The 18,897-nt window shown below is 46.0% G+C and overlaps 1 protein-coding gene across 7 annotated transcripts in view; it reads right to left on the bottom strand.

The window, feature by feature from the left end:
- The window catches only part of LOC112229221 (cytoplasmic dynein 1 intermediate chain 1), a 111,379-nt gene that overhangs the window by 13,549 nt on the left and 78,933 nt on the right, over positions 1-18,897 (bottom strand). For all 7 annotated transcript variants that reach the window (XM_042310148.1, XM_042310151.1, XM_042310149.1 and 4 more), the window contains 4 exons: positions 15,792-15,938; positions 11,598-11,711; positions 10,274-10,407; positions 9,425-9,569 (listed from right to left, as the gene is read on the bottom strand). In XM_042310148.1, the coding sequence (XP_042166082.1) occupies positions 9,425-9,569; positions 10,274-10,407; positions 11,598-11,711; positions 15,792-15,938 (540 nt within the window). The remainder of the gene's footprint in view (positions 1-9,424; positions 9,570-10,273; positions 10,408-11,597; positions 11,712-15,791; positions 15,939-18,897) is intronic.

Here is an 18,897-nt window from a genome sequence, read left to right as displayed (position 1 = left end):
AAAGAGGGATAGAGATAGAGGGAGAAAAAGGGAGGCAGTAGACAGTCTGGCCCCACTGCAGCCTTGGGGTCTGTCTGGGAAAGGCATAATTAAAAAGCTTTGCACATTCACACAGTGTCATAAAAAACAGAAGACATGAAAGTCTCCCTCTCCAAAGCTGTACTGTAACCTTAGTGGAACAGCTGTCTGAGGGGAAGAATGAAAGAACAAACAGAGGGAGAGAAAGAGTGGGAAGAGAGAGAGAGACAGGAGGAAAGACATAGACAGAGGTAAGGGGGCATAAAAGGGAGGGAGCAGAGAGAGAGAAGAGACAGACAGCGAGAGACAGAAAGGAAGAGAAAGAGCGAGATAGAGATGGAGAATCCCCCTCCAATCCACCCCCCCCTCCTCCCACGCCTGTCAGAGCGAATTCCAGAGGGTTGCTAAATGCATTCTGGACAGGTAGGGAGTGGGAGTCAGGTAGGCTGAGACAGGTAGGGAGTGGGAGTCAGGTAGGCTGAGACAGGTAGGGAGTAGGAGTCAGGTAGACTGAGACAGGTAGGGAGTAGGAGTCAGGTAGACTGAGACAGGTAGGGAGTAGGAGTCAGGTAGACTGAGACAGGTAGGGAGTAGGAGTCAGGTAGACTGAGACAGGTAGGGAGTAGGAGTCAGGTAGACTGAGACAGGTAGGGAGTAGGAGTCAGGTAGACTGAGACAGGTAGGGAGTGGGAGTCAGGTAGACTGAGACAGGTAGGGAGTAGGAGTCAGGTAGACTGAGACAGGTAGGGAGTGGGAGTCAGGTAGACTGAGACAGGTAGGGAGTAGGAGTCAGGTAGACTGAGACAGGTAGGGAGTGGGAGTCAGGTAGGCTGAGACAGGTAGGGAGTGGGAGTCAGGTAGACTGAGACAGGTAGGGAGTGGGAGTCAGGTAGGCTGAGACAGGTAGGGAGTGGGAGTCAGGTAGGCTGAGACAGGTAGGGAGTAGGAGTCAGGTAGACTGAGACAGGTAGGGAGTAGGAGTCAGGTAGACTGAGACAGGTAGGGAGTAGGAGTCAGGTAGACTGAGACAGGTAGGGAGTAGGAGTCAGGTAGACTGAGACAGGTAGGGAGTAGGAGTCAGGTAGACTGAGACAGGTAGGGAGTAGGAGTCAGGTAGACTGAGACAGGTAGGGAGTGGGAGTCAGGTAGACTGAGACAGGTAGGGAGTAGGAGTCAGGTAGACTGAGACAGGTAGGGAGTAGGAGTCAGGTAGACTGAGACAGGTAGGGAGTAGGAGTCAGGTAGACTGAGACAGGTAGGGAGTAGGAGTCAGGTAGACTGAGACAGGTAGGGAGTAGGAGTCAGGTAGACTGAGACAGGTAGGGAGTGGGAGTCAGGTAGGCTGAGACAGGTAGGGAGTAGGAGTCAGGTAGACTGAGACAGGTAGGGAGTGGGAGTCAGGTAGGGAGTAGGAGTCAGGTAGACTGAGACAGGTAGGGAGTGGGATTTAGGTAGGCTGAGACAGGTAGGGAGTGGTAGTCAGGTAGTCTGAGACAGGTAGGGAGTGGGAGTCAGGTAGACTGAGACAGGTAGGGAGTGGGAGTCAGGTAGACTGAGACAGGTAGGGAGTAGGAGTCAGGTAGACTGAGACAGGTAGAGAGTAGGAGTCAGGTAGACTGAGACAGGTAGGGAGTAGGAGTCAGGTAGGCTGAGACAGGTAGGGAGTAGGAGTCAGGTAGGCTGAGACAGGTAGGGAGTGGGAGTCAGGTAGGCTGAGACAGGTAGGGAGTAGGAGTCAGGTAGACTGAGACAGGTAGGGAGTGGGATTTAGGTAGGCTGAGACAGGTAGAGAGTGGTAGTCAGGTAGTCTGAGACAGGTAGAGAGTGGGAGTCAGGTAGACTAGGCTGAGACAGGTAGGGAGTGGGAGTCAGGAAGGCTGAGACAGATAGAGAGTGGGAGTCAGGTAGGCTGAGACAGGTAGAGAGTGGGAGTCAGGTAGGCTGAGACAGGTAGGGAGTGGGAGTCAGGTAGGCTGAGACAGGTAGAGAGTGGGAGTCAGGTAGGCTGAGACAGGTAGAGAGTGGGAGTCAGGTAGGCTGGCTGAGACAGGTAGGGAGTGGGAGTCAGGTAGGCTGAGACAGGTAGAGAGTGGAGTCAGGTAGGCTAGGCTGAGACAGGTAGGGAGTGGGAGTCAGGTAGACTGAGACAGGTAGGGAGTGGGAGTCAGGTAGGCTGAGACAGGTAGGGAGTGGGAGTCAGGTAGGCTGAGACAGGTAGGGAGTGGAGTCAGGTAGGCTGAGACAGGTAGGGAGTGGGAGTCAGGTAGGCTGAGACAGGTAGAGAGTGGGAGTCAGGTAGGCTGAGACAGGTAGAGAGTGGGAGTCAGGTAGACTGAGACAGGTAGGGAGTTGGAGTCAGGTAGGCTGAGACAGGTAGAGAGTGGGAGTCAGGTAGGCTGAGACAGGTAGAGGAGTGGGACTCAGGTAGGCTGAGACAGGTAGAGAGTGGGAGTCAGGTAGGCTGGCTGACAGGTAGGGAGTGGGAGTCAGGTAGGCTGAGACAGGTAGAGAGTGGGAGTCAGGTAGGCTGGGTAGGGAGTGGGAGTCAGGTAGGCTGGCTTAGACAGGTAGGGAGTGGAGTCAGGTAGGCTGAGACAGGTAGGGAGTGGGAGTCAGGTAGGCTGAGACAGGTAGAGAGTGGGAGTCAGGTAGTCTGAGACAGGTAGGGAGTGGGAGTCAGGTAGGCTGAGACAGGTAGAGAGTGGGAGTCCGGTAGGCTGAGACAGGTAGGGAGTGGGAGTCAGGTAGGCTGAGACAGGTAGGGAGTGGGAGTCAGGTAGACTGAGACAGGTAGAGAGTGGGAGTCAGGTAGGCTGAGACAGGTAAGGAGTGGGAGTCAGGTAGGCTGAGACAGGTAGGGAGTGGGAGTCAGGTAGGCTAGGCTGAGACAGGTAGGGAGTGGGAGTCAGGTAGGCTGAGACAGGTAGGGAGTGGGAGTCAGGTAGGCTGAGACAGGTATGGAGTGGGAGTCAGGCTGAGACATAAAGACAGACCGCTTGGGAGGAATGTGCTCTCTCTCCCCTCCTCCCATCCCTTTCTCGTCTCCCCTCTCCCTGCACTTCTCCTCTCCTTCCCCAGCCCCTCCCCTCTCCCAAGGGAAGGGACAGGAATGCACACACACCTGACCACAGCAACCTACTACTAATCTCTCTCTCTCTCTCTCTCTCTCTCTCTCTCTCTCTCTCTTCTATTTTCTGAGACATATAGCAGTCCCTGATATTTGTGGGCAAAAAGGCTTGATTTTGCTGCAGCAATTCTGACATTTGCTGTAGATTCCAAACTGGAGTTCCAACAAAGATAATCCAGGCCTGTAGATTCCAAACTGTAGATTCCAAACTGTAGATTCCAAACAGTAGATTCCAAACCGTAGATTCCAAACTGTAGATTCCAAACCGTACATTCCAAACGGTAGATTCCAAACTGTAGATTCCAAACAGTAGATTCCAAACCGTAGATTCCAAACTGTAGATTCCAAACGGTGCTTGTTCCACATCCTTTCCAACCCCTTGGCTAAAAACAGCTCTGCGCTCACAGGGAAAAAAACTGCCGCTCTGAATTATCTCCATTCATTAAAATCACAATTGAACCAACACCCATCTATTTTTGTGACTACCTGGACCTACCAGTTGGTTATGAGGTACTGAAACCAAACCATATTTGAATGAAAAGTATTTTAATACACATAAAAAGGTGAATGTAACAAAACTCATAATTTCATATTAAACAGCATACAAACACTAAATATGTCAGGAGCCAGACAGGGAGCCTAAGAAGGAATGAAAATGAATTATTTAAGCTATATTACTTCAATTATTTTAAGGCTATAGCCTACAAAGAAATACATTGTGAAGCATTTGCTAGAGCAACACTCTAGGCTGGTAAGGACATTAACCTCAGCATTTAAACAACATTTTGTTGCATTAAATCATCATAGTTTATGCATTGAACATATAGGCTGTGACTTACTTAAAATGAAAAACAAATGAAATGAAAAATGCCTCATTAGGCTTGTTCTACAGCAGAGTATGTGAGCAGAGTGAGGAGTGGAGTGTGCCCAATTTGACTGGAGCTCGGAGCGAGATTCCCAAAGGCTGGAGCGTCGGCCTTCTCGTCTTGTGTACTGCTATAACCCCTTGTCATGGAATTCACAAAATCTTTTCATAAAGAAAGTGATAAAAAACACAGGCGCAAAATCAAGGTGACTTACAAAGATCAGGACCAAAACCAAGAGAGGGAGTGTGGTGATGTAATGTCCACAACTAAAAAATCGGAAAAGACATATCCTGAAAGCATGACGGTGTACTTACTACATGCACATGCTAACAGAAAGGCATGAGGTGGGCAGATAAAACCAAAACCAAAACTATGCATCCTTGCCCAGCCTGGCAAGAGTGGCACAAAGGGTGTTTATCATCCCCAGTGGCTTTGTAAGCGTGGAGAGGATATTCTGCACTGCTGACCTGCTCCAAAGACACCATCAAATGACCCTGTAGCCACATACTCTGGCCAAACTCATGTTTCTAAAAATAAATTCAAAGGCAACTGTAGGTTGAACAGAGAGAATCCTGGTCTGTAGATTCCAAAATTGAGTTTAAACGGAGAGAATCCTGGTCTGTAGATTCCAAACTGGAGTTCCAACAGAGAGAATCCTGGTCTGTAGATTCCAAACTGGAGTTTAAACAGAGAGAATCCTGGTCTGTAGATTCCAAACTGGAGTTCCAACAGGGAGAATCCTGGTCTGTAGATTCCAAACTGGAGTTTAAACAGAGAGAATCCTGGTCTGTAGATTCCAAACTGGAGTTCCAACAGGGAGAATCCTGGTCTGTAGATTCCAAACTAAATTTCCAACAGAGAGAATCCTGGTCTGTAGATTCCAAACTGGAGTTTAAACAGAGAGAATCCTGGTCTGTAGATTCCAAACTAAAGTTCTAAAGGAGAATCCTGGTCTGTAGATTCCAAACTGGAGTTTAAACAGAGAGAATCCTGGTCTGTAGATTCCAAACTGGAGTTTAAACAGAGAGAATCCTGGTCTGTAGATTCCAAACTAAAGATCAAAAGGAGAATCCTGGTCTGTAGATTCCAAACTGGAGTTTAAACAGAGAGAATCCTGGTCTGTAGATTCCAAACTAAAGTTCCAACAGAGAGAATCCTGGTCTGTAGATTCCAAACTAAAGTTCCAAAGGAGAATCCTGGTCTGTAGATTCCAAACTAGAGTTTAAACAGAGAGAATCCTGGTCTGTAAATTCCAAACTGGAGTTTAAACAGAGAGAATCCTGGTCTGTAGATTCCAAACTAAAGATCCAACAGAGAGAATCCTGGTCTGTAGATTCCAAACTGGAGTTTGAACAGAGAGAATCCTGGTCTGTAGATTCCAAACTGGAGTTCCAACAGGGAGAATCCTGGTCTGTAGATTCCAAACTAAATTTCCAACAGAGAGAATCCTGGTCTGTAGATTCCAAACTGGAGTTTAAACAGAGAGAATCCTGGTCTGTAGATTCCAAACTGGAGTTTAAACAGAGAGAATCCTGGTCTGTAGATTCCAAACTGGAGTTCCAACAGGAGAATCCTGGTCTGTAGATTCCAAACTAAAGTTTCCAACAGAGAGAATCCTGGTCTGTAGATTCCAAACTGGAGTTCTAAAGGAGAATCCTGGTCTGTAGATTCCAAACTGGAGTTTAAACAGAGAGAATCCTGGTCTGTAGATTCCAAACTAAAGTTCTAAAGGAGAATCCTGGTCTGTAGATTCCAAACTGGAGTTTAAACAGAGAGAATCCTGGTCTGTAGATTCCAAACTGGAGTTTAAACAGAGAGAATCCTGGTCTGTAGATTCCAAACTGGAGTTTAAACAGAGAGAATCCTGGTCTGTAGATTCCAAACTAAAGATCAAAAGGAGAATCCTGGTCTGTAGATTCCAAACTGGAGTTTAAACAGAGAGAATCCTGGTCTGTAGATTCCAAACTAAAGTTCCAACAGAGAGAATCCTGGTCTGTAGATTCCAAACTGGAGTTTAAACAGAGAGAATCCTGGTCTGTAGATTCCAAACTAGAGTTTAAACAGAGAGAATCCTGGTCTGTAAATTCCAAACTGGAGTTTAAACAGAGAGAATCCTGGTCTATAGATTCCAAAATGGAGGTTGAACCGAGAGAATCCTGGTCTGCCTTTACTCCAGTTGTTCCATTCATTCAGTCTCCAACAAACATATTAAATGACACCCTCCTATTCCCTATTTAATGCACTACTTTTAACCACAGCTATATATAGGAAATATGGTTCCATTTGCTGGGAAACAGAAGGGGCAGAAAATTTATTATAAAGTACTTTATGAATGTGATCTGGCTAAGGACATCAGGTCAAATCAGGCCAAGTAGTGGAATGAAAATCATATGATGAGTAGGCTTCCTTCATTCACACAATCAAGCCAGAGAGACACTTATCATAATAATGATCAATCAGCTGAACTGTGACTTAGCATGAATGAGCACACCTATTTCATAAATTTGAGGCTAAAAATCACCATGGTCTCCTATCAGACATTATCTGTGTCGAAATGCCACCCTATTCCTTAGTCTAGTGCACTATATAGGGAATAGAATGCCCATATTGCGTACTACTCACTAGTACACTATAGGGTGCTATTTCAGACACAGAAACGGTTTTCTAAGGTCATAACTAGGCCTAAGCAATTAAGTTATGCGCCCTCAGTCTCTAGAAGTCTCCCTGTCAACATCAGAGTCAGGCAGCTCACAACCCATATGGTTTCATAACCACAATATTTGCGCCGCTGAGTGTAAAAACACATTCAGAGTATTGCATTCCTGCCTTTTGAACTCTCTGTGGAGAGAGCTGTGTCGTTTGATGGCGTTGATTGGCAAGGCGAATGTAAACCTCTATGGTAACCTTAGGTAAGCAAAGGTTAGCCAGCTGTGCCCACAACCGCGCACAATGGTGTGCCCACAACCACACACATGCACGCACACGCACACCTTAACAAAAAGGCAGGTGCGTAGATCAGAAAACCAGTCAATATCTGGTGTGACCACCATTTACCTCATGCAGCGCGACACATCTCCTTCGCATAGAGTTGATCAGGCTGTTGATTGTGGCCTGTGGAATGTTGTCCCACTCCTCTTCAATGGCTGTGCGAAGTTGCTGGATATTGGCAGGAACTGGAACATGTACATCCAGAGCATCCCACACATGCTCAATGGGTGACATGTCTGGTGAGTATGCTGGCCATGGAAGAACTGGGACATTTTCAGCTTCCAGGAATTGTGTACAGATCCTTGCGACAAGGGGCCATGCATTATCATGCTGAAACATGAGGTGGTGGTGGCGAATTAATGGCAAGACAATGGGCCTCAGGATCTCGCCACGGTATCTTTGTGCATTCAAATTGCTATCAATAAAATGCAATTGTGTTCGTTGTCCTTAGCTTATGCCTGCCCATACCATAACCCCACCGCCACCATGTGTAACGCTTGTCGTCTGGAGAAAGAGAGGAGGACCAATGCGCAGCGTGGTAAGTGTCCATTATTTTAATAAAACAACTGAACACTGAACAAAACAACAAAAACGACAAACAAACAGTCCTGTAAGGTGACGAAAAACACTAAACAGAAAATAATCACCCACAAAACACAGGTGGGAAAAGGCTACCTAAGTACAACAAACGACACCTGCCTCTGACTGAGAACCATACTAGGCCAAACAGGTAGAAAATATAACCTAGAAAAAAGAACATAGACAACCCACCCCAACTCACGCCCTGACCAACCTAACACAAAGACATAAAAAGAAACTAAGGTCAGAACGTGACACCATGGGACATCAGCAAACTGCTATCCCACATGACACCATCTGGCCGGTTGCAAGGTACAGTTGAAACTGGGATTCATCCGTGAAGAGCACACGTCTCCAGCTCCAGCGTGTGAAGAAGCCGGATGTTGAGGTCCTGGGCTGGCGTGGTTACACGTGGTCTGCGGTTGTGAGGCGGACGGACAGCCAAATTCTTTAAAACGATGTTAGAGAAATTAACATTAAATTATCTGGCAACAGCACTGGTGGCCATTCCTGCAGTCAGCATGCCAATTGCACGCTCCCTCAAAACTTGAGACATCTGTGGCATTGTGTAGTGTGACAAAACTGCACATTTTAAAGTGGCCTTTTATTTTCCCCAGTACAAGGGATGCTCACTAACAGGGATCTAAACCAATTCGTGCACACAATTTGAGATAAATAAGCTTTTTGTGCGTATGTAAGATTTCTGGGATCTTTTATTTCATCTCATGGAACCAACATTTTACATGTTGCGTTTATATTTTTGTTCAGTGGAGTGAGTTTTATGATGGGGTCTTTATTTCCTCTTCTCTCCTCTTCTTCTCTTTTCTCCTTTCCTCCTCTTTTATGTTTTCCTCTTCTCTCCTCTCTTCTCATATTCTCTTGTCTTCTTATCTTCTCTCCCTTTCCTCTTTCTCCTCTTCTCCTTTCTCCACTTCTTATCTTCTCTCCACTTCTTATCTTCTCTCCACTTCTTATCTTCTCTCCACTTCTTATCTTCTCTCCACTTCTTATCTTCTCTCCACTTCTTATCTTCTCTCCACTTCTTATCTTCTCTCCACTTCTTATCTTCTCTCCACTTCTTATCTTCTCTCCACATCTAATCTTCTCTCCACTTCTTATCTTCTTTCCACTTCTTATCTTCTCTCCTCTTCTTCTCTTTCCACTTCTTCTCTTATCTCCTCTTCACTTTCCTCTTTTTCTCTTATTCTGTGCTCTCTCATCTCTTTCCTCTTCACCTCTTCTGTTCCCTTCCCTTCTTCCTAAACCAACCCTTCCAGCCAGCTGGATCTTCCTAATTTAACTTTAACTCTCCCCTCTTTCATTTTCAATAGCTTTCTCACTTTCTTCTCTCTCCCTCCCGACTATATACTGTATGTTACCCAGTCCCTCTCTCTCTTATCCCATCACTTCTTTACTATTCCTCCCTCCCTCCCTCTGTCCGTCTCTGTGGTGGTTGTGGTGCGCTCCTCTGTCTCCAGACAGAAAGGTCAGAATGGGAGAGAGAGGAGTTCCACAGCAGTCTACAGCCTCCCTGGCCCCCGCTGCCTCTCTGTGGTTTGAACCCTAGTCAACAGCATCACTCCTCCCGTTCTCTCCATCCCTCCCTTCTTTTCCTTTCTTCATCCATCCTTCGCTCCATCCATCCACAGTCCACTCCAGTCCAGTCGGTTCACTGCCACGGACACATAACCTCCCTCCCCACTAATGTATCTATGTATTTATTTAGCTCCTCTTTTTGACTCATGAACACAGTCTGTGACACTGACAGTCTCACTGTGTCTCTATTCCTCTACTCAGTCAGGGCATGTAGGTAATACCTAGTTTAGACACAATCAGATCCCTCTACCTTGGTGCTCCACAGTTTGACAGTCCAGTCAAACGACGAGGTGACGAAGAGATGGGAGAAGTCTACGGGGCCGACAGCGTTGTGACAGCTGAGGCCCGTCACTGGTCCCTGGTGGCCCTCAAACATCTCACAGATCCCCGCCTTGCTGCAAAGGAGCATGGGAGAGAGAGAGAGAGAGAGAGAGAGAGAGAGAGAGAGAGAGAGAGAGAGAGAGAGAGAGAGAGAGAGAGAGAAAGAGAGAGAGAGGAATAGAGGCAGAGAGAGAAAAAGATAGAAAGACAGAGAGAGGGAGAGAGACAGAGAGAGAGAGAGAAAGACAGAGACAGACAGACAGAGAGACAGAGAGAGAGGAATGGAGACAGAAAGAGATAGAAAGACAGAGAGAGAGAGAGAGAGAGAGAGAGAGAGAGAGAGAGAGAGAGAGAAAGAGAGAGACAGAGAGAGACAGAGAGAGAGACAGAGAGAGAGGAATGGAGACAGAGAAAGACAGAGAGAGAGATAGCGAGAGACAGAGAGAGCGCGTGTCAGAAAGAACCGAGGACACTATATGGGGGGAACTAGGTCCTAATAGCATTTTCAAGAGTTAACAGGAGCTTCTTGCTGAGATAGGCTGCATCAAAATATAAAGCTTATAGTGTGTGTGTACACATCTGTCTGTAACTATACACGGGTTCACCTGCTATTTGTGGTTGTATATCAATCACTGAAAGTATATGTGTCCGTATGTCTCAGTGTCTACCTGTGTGAGTGTGCGTGTGTGTGTTGGTGTGTGTGTGTTTGTCAGTGTCTCCGTGCCATGTTTGTGTGTCTCAGTGTGTGTGTGTGTGCGTGTACGTGTGTTCCTCTAACCTGCCGTGTCTGGATGCGGTGTACACGGTTCCCTCCTCACTCCCCACCACATAATTATTGACGTCTCCAGTGGGGAACGCCATGCCTGTCACAGCCACCGCTTTAGACTTGTTGTACACCAGCTCCATGCTCTCCTACAACACACACACACACACACACACGCACGCGAACACACACACAAACACACACACACTCGCACGCACGCACACACACACACACACGCACGCACGCGCACGCACACAAACAAATGCACACAAACACACACACAAAGTTAAAGGTTTTAACCTCATGTTAAGGTTGTGCTGACCTAGTTATAGTGAGTCTGTAACATATGTCACATAGACATACTGCAGTTATATAGCATACATTGTGTTTAATAGGGCTTTATCATGGTATTAGCTACGCTGTTTGATAGGGCTTTATCATGGTATTAGCTACGCTGTTTGATAGGGCTTTATCATGGTATTAGCTACGCTGTTTGATAGGGCTTTATCATGGTATTAGCTACGCTGTTTGATAGGGCTTTATCATGGTATTAGCTACGCTGTTTGATAGGGCTTTATCATGGTATTAGCTTTTGATAGGGCTTTATCATGGTATTAGCTACGCTGTTTGATAGGGCTTTATCATGGTATTAGCGACACTGTTTAATAGGGCTTTATCATGGTATTAGCGACACTGTTTAATAGGGCTTTATCATGGTATTAGCTACACTGTTTGATAGGGCTTTATCATGGTATTAGCTACGCTGTTTGATAGGGCTTTATCATGGTATTAGCTACGCTGTTTGATAGGGCTTTATCATGGTATTAGCTACGCTGTTTGATAGGGCTTTATCATGGTATTAGCTACACTGTTTGATAAGGCTTTATCTTGTTATTAGCTACACTGTTTGATAAGGCTTTATCATGGTATTAGCTACACTGTTTGATAGGGTTTTATCATGTTATTAGCTACACTGTTTGATAGGGCTTTATCATGGTATTAGCTACACTGTTTGATAGGGCTTTATCATGGTATTAGCTAAGCTGTTTGATAGGGCTTTGTCATGGTATTAGCTACACTGTTTGATAGGGCTTTATCATGGTATTAGCTAAGCTGTTTGATAGGGCTTTATCATGGTATTAGCTACACTGTTTGATAGGGCTTTATCATGGTATTAGCTACACTGTTTGTATGAGTCAGTTATAGTACCAATCTCTTTAATGACAATATGCCCTATGTCATATGTGATTATCTAATCTATTGCTGACTCTGAATCAGTTTGAAGAGATGGGCCTTATTGATACAGATCATTATTGACTGATGTCGGATCAGCTCTTACCTGTGGCTGAGAGAGCATGTCAAGACTCCAGGAGCACATCCTGCCGTCTGTGGACACGGTGATCAGGTTGTTGGCGTTCTGTGTTCCCACCACGTTCACACAGTACACCGGGTGCTACAGACACAGGAAGGACAGACAGTACAGACACAGGAAGGACAGACAGTATAGACACAGGAGAGACAGGAGAGACATGAAGTATAGCCAGTAGAGACCCATGAAGTACAGACAGGAAGTACAGACAGTAGAGACACAGGAAGTACAGATACAGGAAGGATAGACACAGGAAGGACAGACAGTATAGACACAGGAGAGACAGGAGAGACATGAAGTATAGCCAGTAGAGACCCATGAAGTACAGACAGGAAGTACAGACAGTAGAGACACAGGAGAGACAGGAGAGACATGAAGTATAGCCAGTAGAGACCCATGAAGTACAGACAGTAGAGACACAGGAGAGACAGGAGAGACATGAAGTATAGCCAGTACAGACCCATGAAGTACAGACAGGAAGTACAGATAGTAGAGACACAGGAAGTACAGATACAGGAAGGATAGACACAGGAAGGACAGACAGTATAGACACAGGAGAGACAGGAGAGACATGAAGTATAGCCAGTAGAGACCCATGAAGTACAGACAGGAAGTACAGACAGTAGAGACCCATGAAGTACAGACAGTAGAGACCCATGAAGTATAGCCAGTAGAGACCCATAAGTACAGACAGTAGAGACACAGGAGAGACAGGAGAGACATGAAGTATAGCCAGTAGAGACCCATGAAGTACAGACAGGAAGTACAGACAGTAGAGACACAGGAGAGACAGGAGAGACATGAAGTATAGCCAGTAGAGACCCATGAAGTACAGACAGGAAGTACAGACAGTATAGACACAGGAGAGACAGGAGAGACATGAAGTATAGCCAGTAGAGACCCATGAAGTACAGACAGGAAGGACAGACAGTAGAGACACAGGAGAGACAGGAGAGACATGAAGTATAGCCAGTAGAGACCCATGAAGTACAGACAGTAGAGACACAGGAGAGACAGGAGAGACATGAAGTATAGCCAGTAGAGACCCATGAAGTACAGACAGGAAGTACAGACAGTATAGACACAGGAGAGACAGGAGAGACATGAAGTATAGCCAGTAGAGACCCATGAAGTTTACAGACAGGAAGTACAGACAGTAGAGACATCAGGAAGCTACAGATACAGGAAGGATAGACACAGGAAGGACAGACAGTATAGACACAGGAGAGACAGGAGAGACATGAAGTATAGCCAGTAGAGACCCATGAAGTACAGACAGTAGAGACACAGGAGAGACAGGAGAGACATGAAGTATAGCCAGTAGAGACCCATGAAGTACAGACAGGAAGTACAGACAGTAGAGACACAGGAGAGACAGGAGAGACATGAAGTATAGCCAGTAGAGACCCATGAAGTACAGACAGGAAGTACAGACAGTAGAGACACAGGAGAGACAGGAGAGACATGAAGTATAGCCAGTAGAGACCCATGAAGTACAGACAGGAAGTACAGACAGTATAGACACAGGAGAGACAGGAGAGACATGAAGTATAGCCAGTAGAGACCCATGAAGTACAGACAGGAAGGACAGACAGTAGAGACACAGGAGAGACAGGAGAGACATGAAGTATAGCCAGTAGAGACCCATGAAGTACAGACAGGAAGTACAGACAGTAGAGACACAGGAGAGACAGGAGAGACATGAAGTATAGCCAGTACAGACCCATGAAGTACAGACAGGAAGTACAGACAGTAGAGACACAGGAAGTTTATCAGATACAGGAAGGATAGACACAGGAAGGACAGACAGTATAGACACAGGAGAGACAGGAGAGACATGAAGTATAGCCAGTACAGACCCATGAAGTACAGACAGGAAGTACAGACAGTAGAGACACAGGAAGTACAGATACAGGAAGGATAGACACAGGAAGGACAGACAGTATAGACACAGAGAGACAGGAGAGACATGAAGTATAGCCAGTAGAGACCCATGAAGTACAGACAGGAAGTACAGACAGTAGAGACACAGGAGAGACAGGAGAGACATGAAGTATAGCCAGTAGAGACCCATGAAGTACAGACAGGAAGGACAGACAGTAGAGACACAGGAGAGACAGGAGAGACATGAAGTATAGCCAGTAGAGACCCATGAAGTACAGACAGGAAGTACAGACAGTAGAGACACAGGAGAGACAGGAGAGACATGAAGTATAGCCAGTAGAGACCCATGAAGTACAGACAGGAAGTACAGACAGTAGAGACACAGGAAGTACAGACAGGAAGTACAGACAGTAGAGACACAGGAAGTACAGATACAGGAAGGATAGACACAGGAAGGACAGACAGTATAGACACAGGAGAGACAGGAGAGACATGAAGTATAGCCAGTAGAGACCCATGAAGTACAGACAGGAAGTACAGACAGTAGAGACACAGGAAGGACAGACAAAGGAAAGACATACACAGGAAATAAAAACACGGGAAGTACAGACCCATGAAGTACAGACAGGAAGTACAGACAGTAGAGACACAGGAAGTACAGATACAGGAAGGATAGACACAGGAAGGACAGACAAAGGAAAGACATACACAGGAAATAAAAACACGGGAAGTACAGACACATGAAGTACAGACAGTACAGACACGGGAAGTACAGGCAGAACAGACAGACGAAGTACAGACACAGGAAGTAAAAAAACAGAAACGGAATGACAATGAAAAAACACACTGGCTGTCTCCCTTATTGTATCACTTCAGTTCCAATTCAGTTATTTAATTTGTATCTACATCATAGTGTAGTTGTTTAAATAGCTCTACATGTGAATAAGGCAGTATACTTTATATTATTTCACACACATTTAATATCTTATGAAAGTCAGCAGGTATAACCTGAATATGCACAAAGATGTAAAATATTGTCTTCCTACAACACTGAGATGACAGAAAGCTCTTATTGAGTAAAGAGATGCCAATGTGCAACAGCCCCTTACTCCAACTTAGCATCGGCATCCAGCGCTGTGCAAATACAATGTGTTGTGTGAAACCATTATCTCATTATTGACCTCAAATAGATTTTTTTTCCGCCCACAAAGGCCCCTTTCAGAGAGCAGGCGGGTCAATGAGGCGAAGGACTAGACATACAATAACCCCCCCCCCCACCTCCCACCACTACCAATAAACGTTATTGCCTGCCTTGGGTGGTATTCACAATGTGTTATGGCTCAATGGGTTTGTTGGGGTGAATAGATTGAGGTTAAGAAGGTAGTTATGGTAGATAACATACAGGATACAGGATAGAATATTTTTTTATTTATTTAACTAGGCAAGTCGATTAAGAACAAATTCTTATTTACAATGATGGCCTACACCGGCCAAACCCAGACGATGATGGGCCAATTGTGCGCCGCCCTATGGGACTCCAAATCATGGCCGGATGGGATACAGCCTGGATTCGAACCAGGGACTGTAAGTGCCTTAGACCGCTGCGCCACTCGGGAGCCATATAGAAGGGATCATCAACTAGACTCAGCCGCAGGACAATGTTTTCTTGAGGGGATGTTCAGGGGGCCGGAACATGATAACAAATAATTGGTAGACTGCAAATTGACCGCAAGAAACCCAAACAGATAATATTTGACTTAAAACATAATAATTTCAAACTTTGATTACATTTGTCTATGATCACATCTCTCTATTATACATGGGAATACTTGGGAACAGATTTCCAAAATTAAAATCACTTGGAGCTGATTTCCTGGTGTTTTTATAGTAATTTATGTCCAACAACAAAAAAAAAAAAATTAAAAAATAGTTTTCGATTTTTTTGCTCGGCCCCCGGGCCTGCCAGTTGGGGAACCCTGGTTATAAGATGTACAAGGACATTTCTATTCTTCCTCTTATATGTTTTTAATGTCCTCAGGGATTGCAGGGTTTCAGTGTGTTGCAGCTCTGGATGTGAATATAGTGTTTGACCACCTCTAAACCAGTAATATACGTTGAAGATGTAAGTTGAAAGTGTCTCAGTGCATATGGAGATTAATAGTGCGTCCCAAATGGCAGCTTATTTCCTATATAGTGCACTACTTTTGACAAGGGCCCATAGTGCGCTGGTAAAAGTAGTGCACTATAAAGGGAATAGGGTGGACTGCACTGTGGACTTACCGTGTGAGCTGCAGCTGAGAGGGGGGTTCTCTGTACAGGAGTTCTGCGGTGGCTGCGGTTGTCCCACAGGACTATCTGGCCAGAGTAGGTCCCCCCCACCACCAGGTTAGGATGGAACCTAGCAAAGCCCACTGACACCACGGGAGACTGGAGAACAGAGGGAGAGATAAAGGGTAGGAGAGAAGAAAAGGGGATAGAGGGAGAGATAAAGGGTAGGAGAGAAGAAAAGGGGATAGAGGGAGAGATAAAGGGTAGGAGAGAAGAAAAGGGTATAGAGGGAGAGATAAAGGGTAGGAGAGAAGAAAAGGGGATAGAGGGAGAGAGAAAGAAGTGATAGAAGACAGATGGGCAGAAAGAAAGAGAACAATTGAAAAAGAGAGAGGAGTTAGAGTAAGAAAGATATATAGAGAGAGCGAGAGAGAAAGAGAGAGAGAACAAGAGCGAGCGAGAGATGGTAAGAGAGAGAGAGAGCGAGAGAAAGAGAGAGAGCGATGTTAAGAGAGAGAGCGAGAAAGTGAGAGAGAGCGAGAGAGAAAGAGAGTGAGAGAGGGTACGAGAGAGAAAGCGAGAGAGGAGGAGAGAGAGAGAGCGCAAGAGAGAGAGTGAGAGAGGGTACGAGAGAGAAAGCGAGAGAGAAAGAGAGAGCGAGAGAGAAAGAGAGAGAGAGAGAGCGAGAGACAGAGAGAGGGGGGGGGTGGGGGAAAGAGTACAACAGGGTTATTTTGAGTAAGGATGGAAAGAGATAGGGAGGGTAGGAGAGAGGGAGAAAGAGATGATGAGTTGACTGTACCGGGTCTGCTGAGGAGAGGAGAGGGGTGACGTGGGGGTAACGACAGAGACAATGTGGAGGATTGTGGCCCCAGACAATTTATATTACCGCATCAAACCCTGCAGGAGCCAGCAGAGCGCCAAGTGTAACCTCCATCATGACAAGCGTGGCGCTCTCTGGCGCTTTGTTTATTGAGTTCTGTTTCCTCTTCACTGAGCATCACATATGGCTTCTTCCACGGTCTCAGCGTGCAGATTGCAAAGTAGCCTCTACTATCAAATCAAATAAAATTGTATTGGTCACGTACACATATTTAGCAGATGTTATTGTGGGTGTAGCGAAATGCTTGTGTTCCTAGCTCCAACAGTGCAGTAGTATCTAACAATTCACAACAATACACACAAATCTAAAAGTAAAAGAATGGAATTAAGAAATATAGAAATATTAGATAGAGCAATGTCGGCATGGCAATGACTAAAATACAGTAGAATAGAATACAGTGTATACACATGAGATGAGTAAAGCAGGATGTAAACATTATTAAAGTGACTAGTGTTCCATTTTTAAAGTGACCAGTGATTCCAAGTCTATGTACATGGGGCAGCAGCCTCTAAGGGGCAGGGTTGAGTAACCCGGTGGTAGCTGGCTAGTGATGGCTATTTAACAGTCTGATGGCCTTAGAAGTTGTTTTTCAGTTTCTATGTACCAGCTTTGATGCACCTGTACTGACCTCGCCTTCTGGATGATAGCGGGGTGAACAGGCCGTGTCTCGGGTGATTGTTGTCCTTGATGATCTTTTTGGCCTTCCATTGGGTGCTGTTGGTGTTCTGGAGGGCAGGCAGTGTGCTCCCGATGATGCGTTGTGCAGACCGCACCACCCCCTGGAGAGCCCCGAGGTTGCGGGCGGTGCAGTTTGCCATACCAGGTGGTGATACAGTCCGACAGGATGCTCTCAATTGTGCATCTGTAGAAGTTTATGAGGGTCTTAGGGGCCAAGACTAATTTCTTCAGCCTCCTGAGGTTGAAGAGGCACTGTTGCGCCTTCTTCACCACACTGTCTGTGTGGGTGGACCATTTCAGATTGTCAGTGATGTGTACGTCAGAGGAACTTGAAGCTTTCCACCTTCTCCACTGTGGAGAAGGCTTCTCCTCTGCTGTTTCCTGATGTCCACGATCATCTCTTTCATTTTGTTGACGTTGAGGGAGAGGTTATTTTCCTGGAACCACTCAACCAGGGTCCTCACCTTCTCCCCTGTTGGCTGCTTGTCATTGTTGGTAATCAGGCCTACTACTGTTGTGTCGTCTGCACTTGATGATGAACTTGATGATGAAGTTGGAGGCGCGCCTGGTCACGCAGTCATGGTTGAACAGGGAGTACAGAAGAGGGCTCAGAACGCACCCTTGTGGGGCCCCTGTGTTGAGAATCAGTGAAATGGAGATGTTGTTTCCCACCTTCACCACCTGGGGGGGGCGGCCCGTCAGGAAGTCCAGGACCCTGTTGCACAGGGCGAGGTTCAGACCAAGGGTCCCGAGCTTAATGATGAGCTTGGAGGGTCCTATGGTGTTGAAGGCTGACCTATAGTCAATTAACAGCATTCTTACATAGGTATTCCTCTTGTCCAGATGTGTTAGGGCAGTGTGCAGTGTGATGGCGATTGCATCGTTTGTGGATCTATTGGGGCGGTAAGCAAATTGAAGTGGATCTCAGGTGTCAGGTAAGATAGAGGTGATATGATCCATGACTAGTCTCTCAAAGCACTTCATGATGACAGAAGTGAGTGCTACGGGGCGATAGTCATTGAGTCCAATTACCTTTGCTTTCTTGGGTACAGGAACAATGGTGGACATCTTGAAGCAAGTGGCGACAGCCGACTGGGGTAGGGAGAGATTGAATATGTCAGTAAACATTCCAGACAGATGGTCTGCGCATGCTCTGAGGACATGGCTAGGGATGTCGTCTGGGCCGGGAGCCTTGCGAGGGTTAACACGCTTAAATGTCTTACTCACGTCGGCCACAGTCCTTGGGAGCGGGCCGCGTCGGTGGCACTGTGTTATCCTCAAAGCGGGTGAAGGAGTATTGTCCGGGAGCAAGACGTCTGCCTTTCCTCTGCATGCATACCCTCGATCTAAGTCCCAAATGGAACCCTATTCCCTCGACCCTGATCAAATGAAGTGCACTGTAGCCATTTCCTGCAGTCTAATTACCTAGTGGACTCATAGGTGGAATGTTATTCATATTTTTCATAATTTCATAATTATGAAACAATATAAAATAAAAAAAATCTGATGTTTGTATTTCAAACAATTTTGTTATATTTCAGTCTTCTGTGTATATAA

This window comes from Oncorhynchus tshawytscha, linkage group LG31 (genome assembly GCF_018296145.1).
Source record: "Oncorhynchus tshawytscha isolate Ot180627B linkage group LG31, Otsh_v2.0, whole genome shotgun sequence".
Classification (NCBI taxonomy): Eukaryota; Metazoa; Chordata; class Actinopteri; order Salmoniformes; family Salmonidae; genus Oncorhynchus; species Oncorhynchus tshawytscha.
Note: the sequence above shows the minus strand (reverse complement) of the source record. Positions and strands in the feature narration are given on the sequence as shown.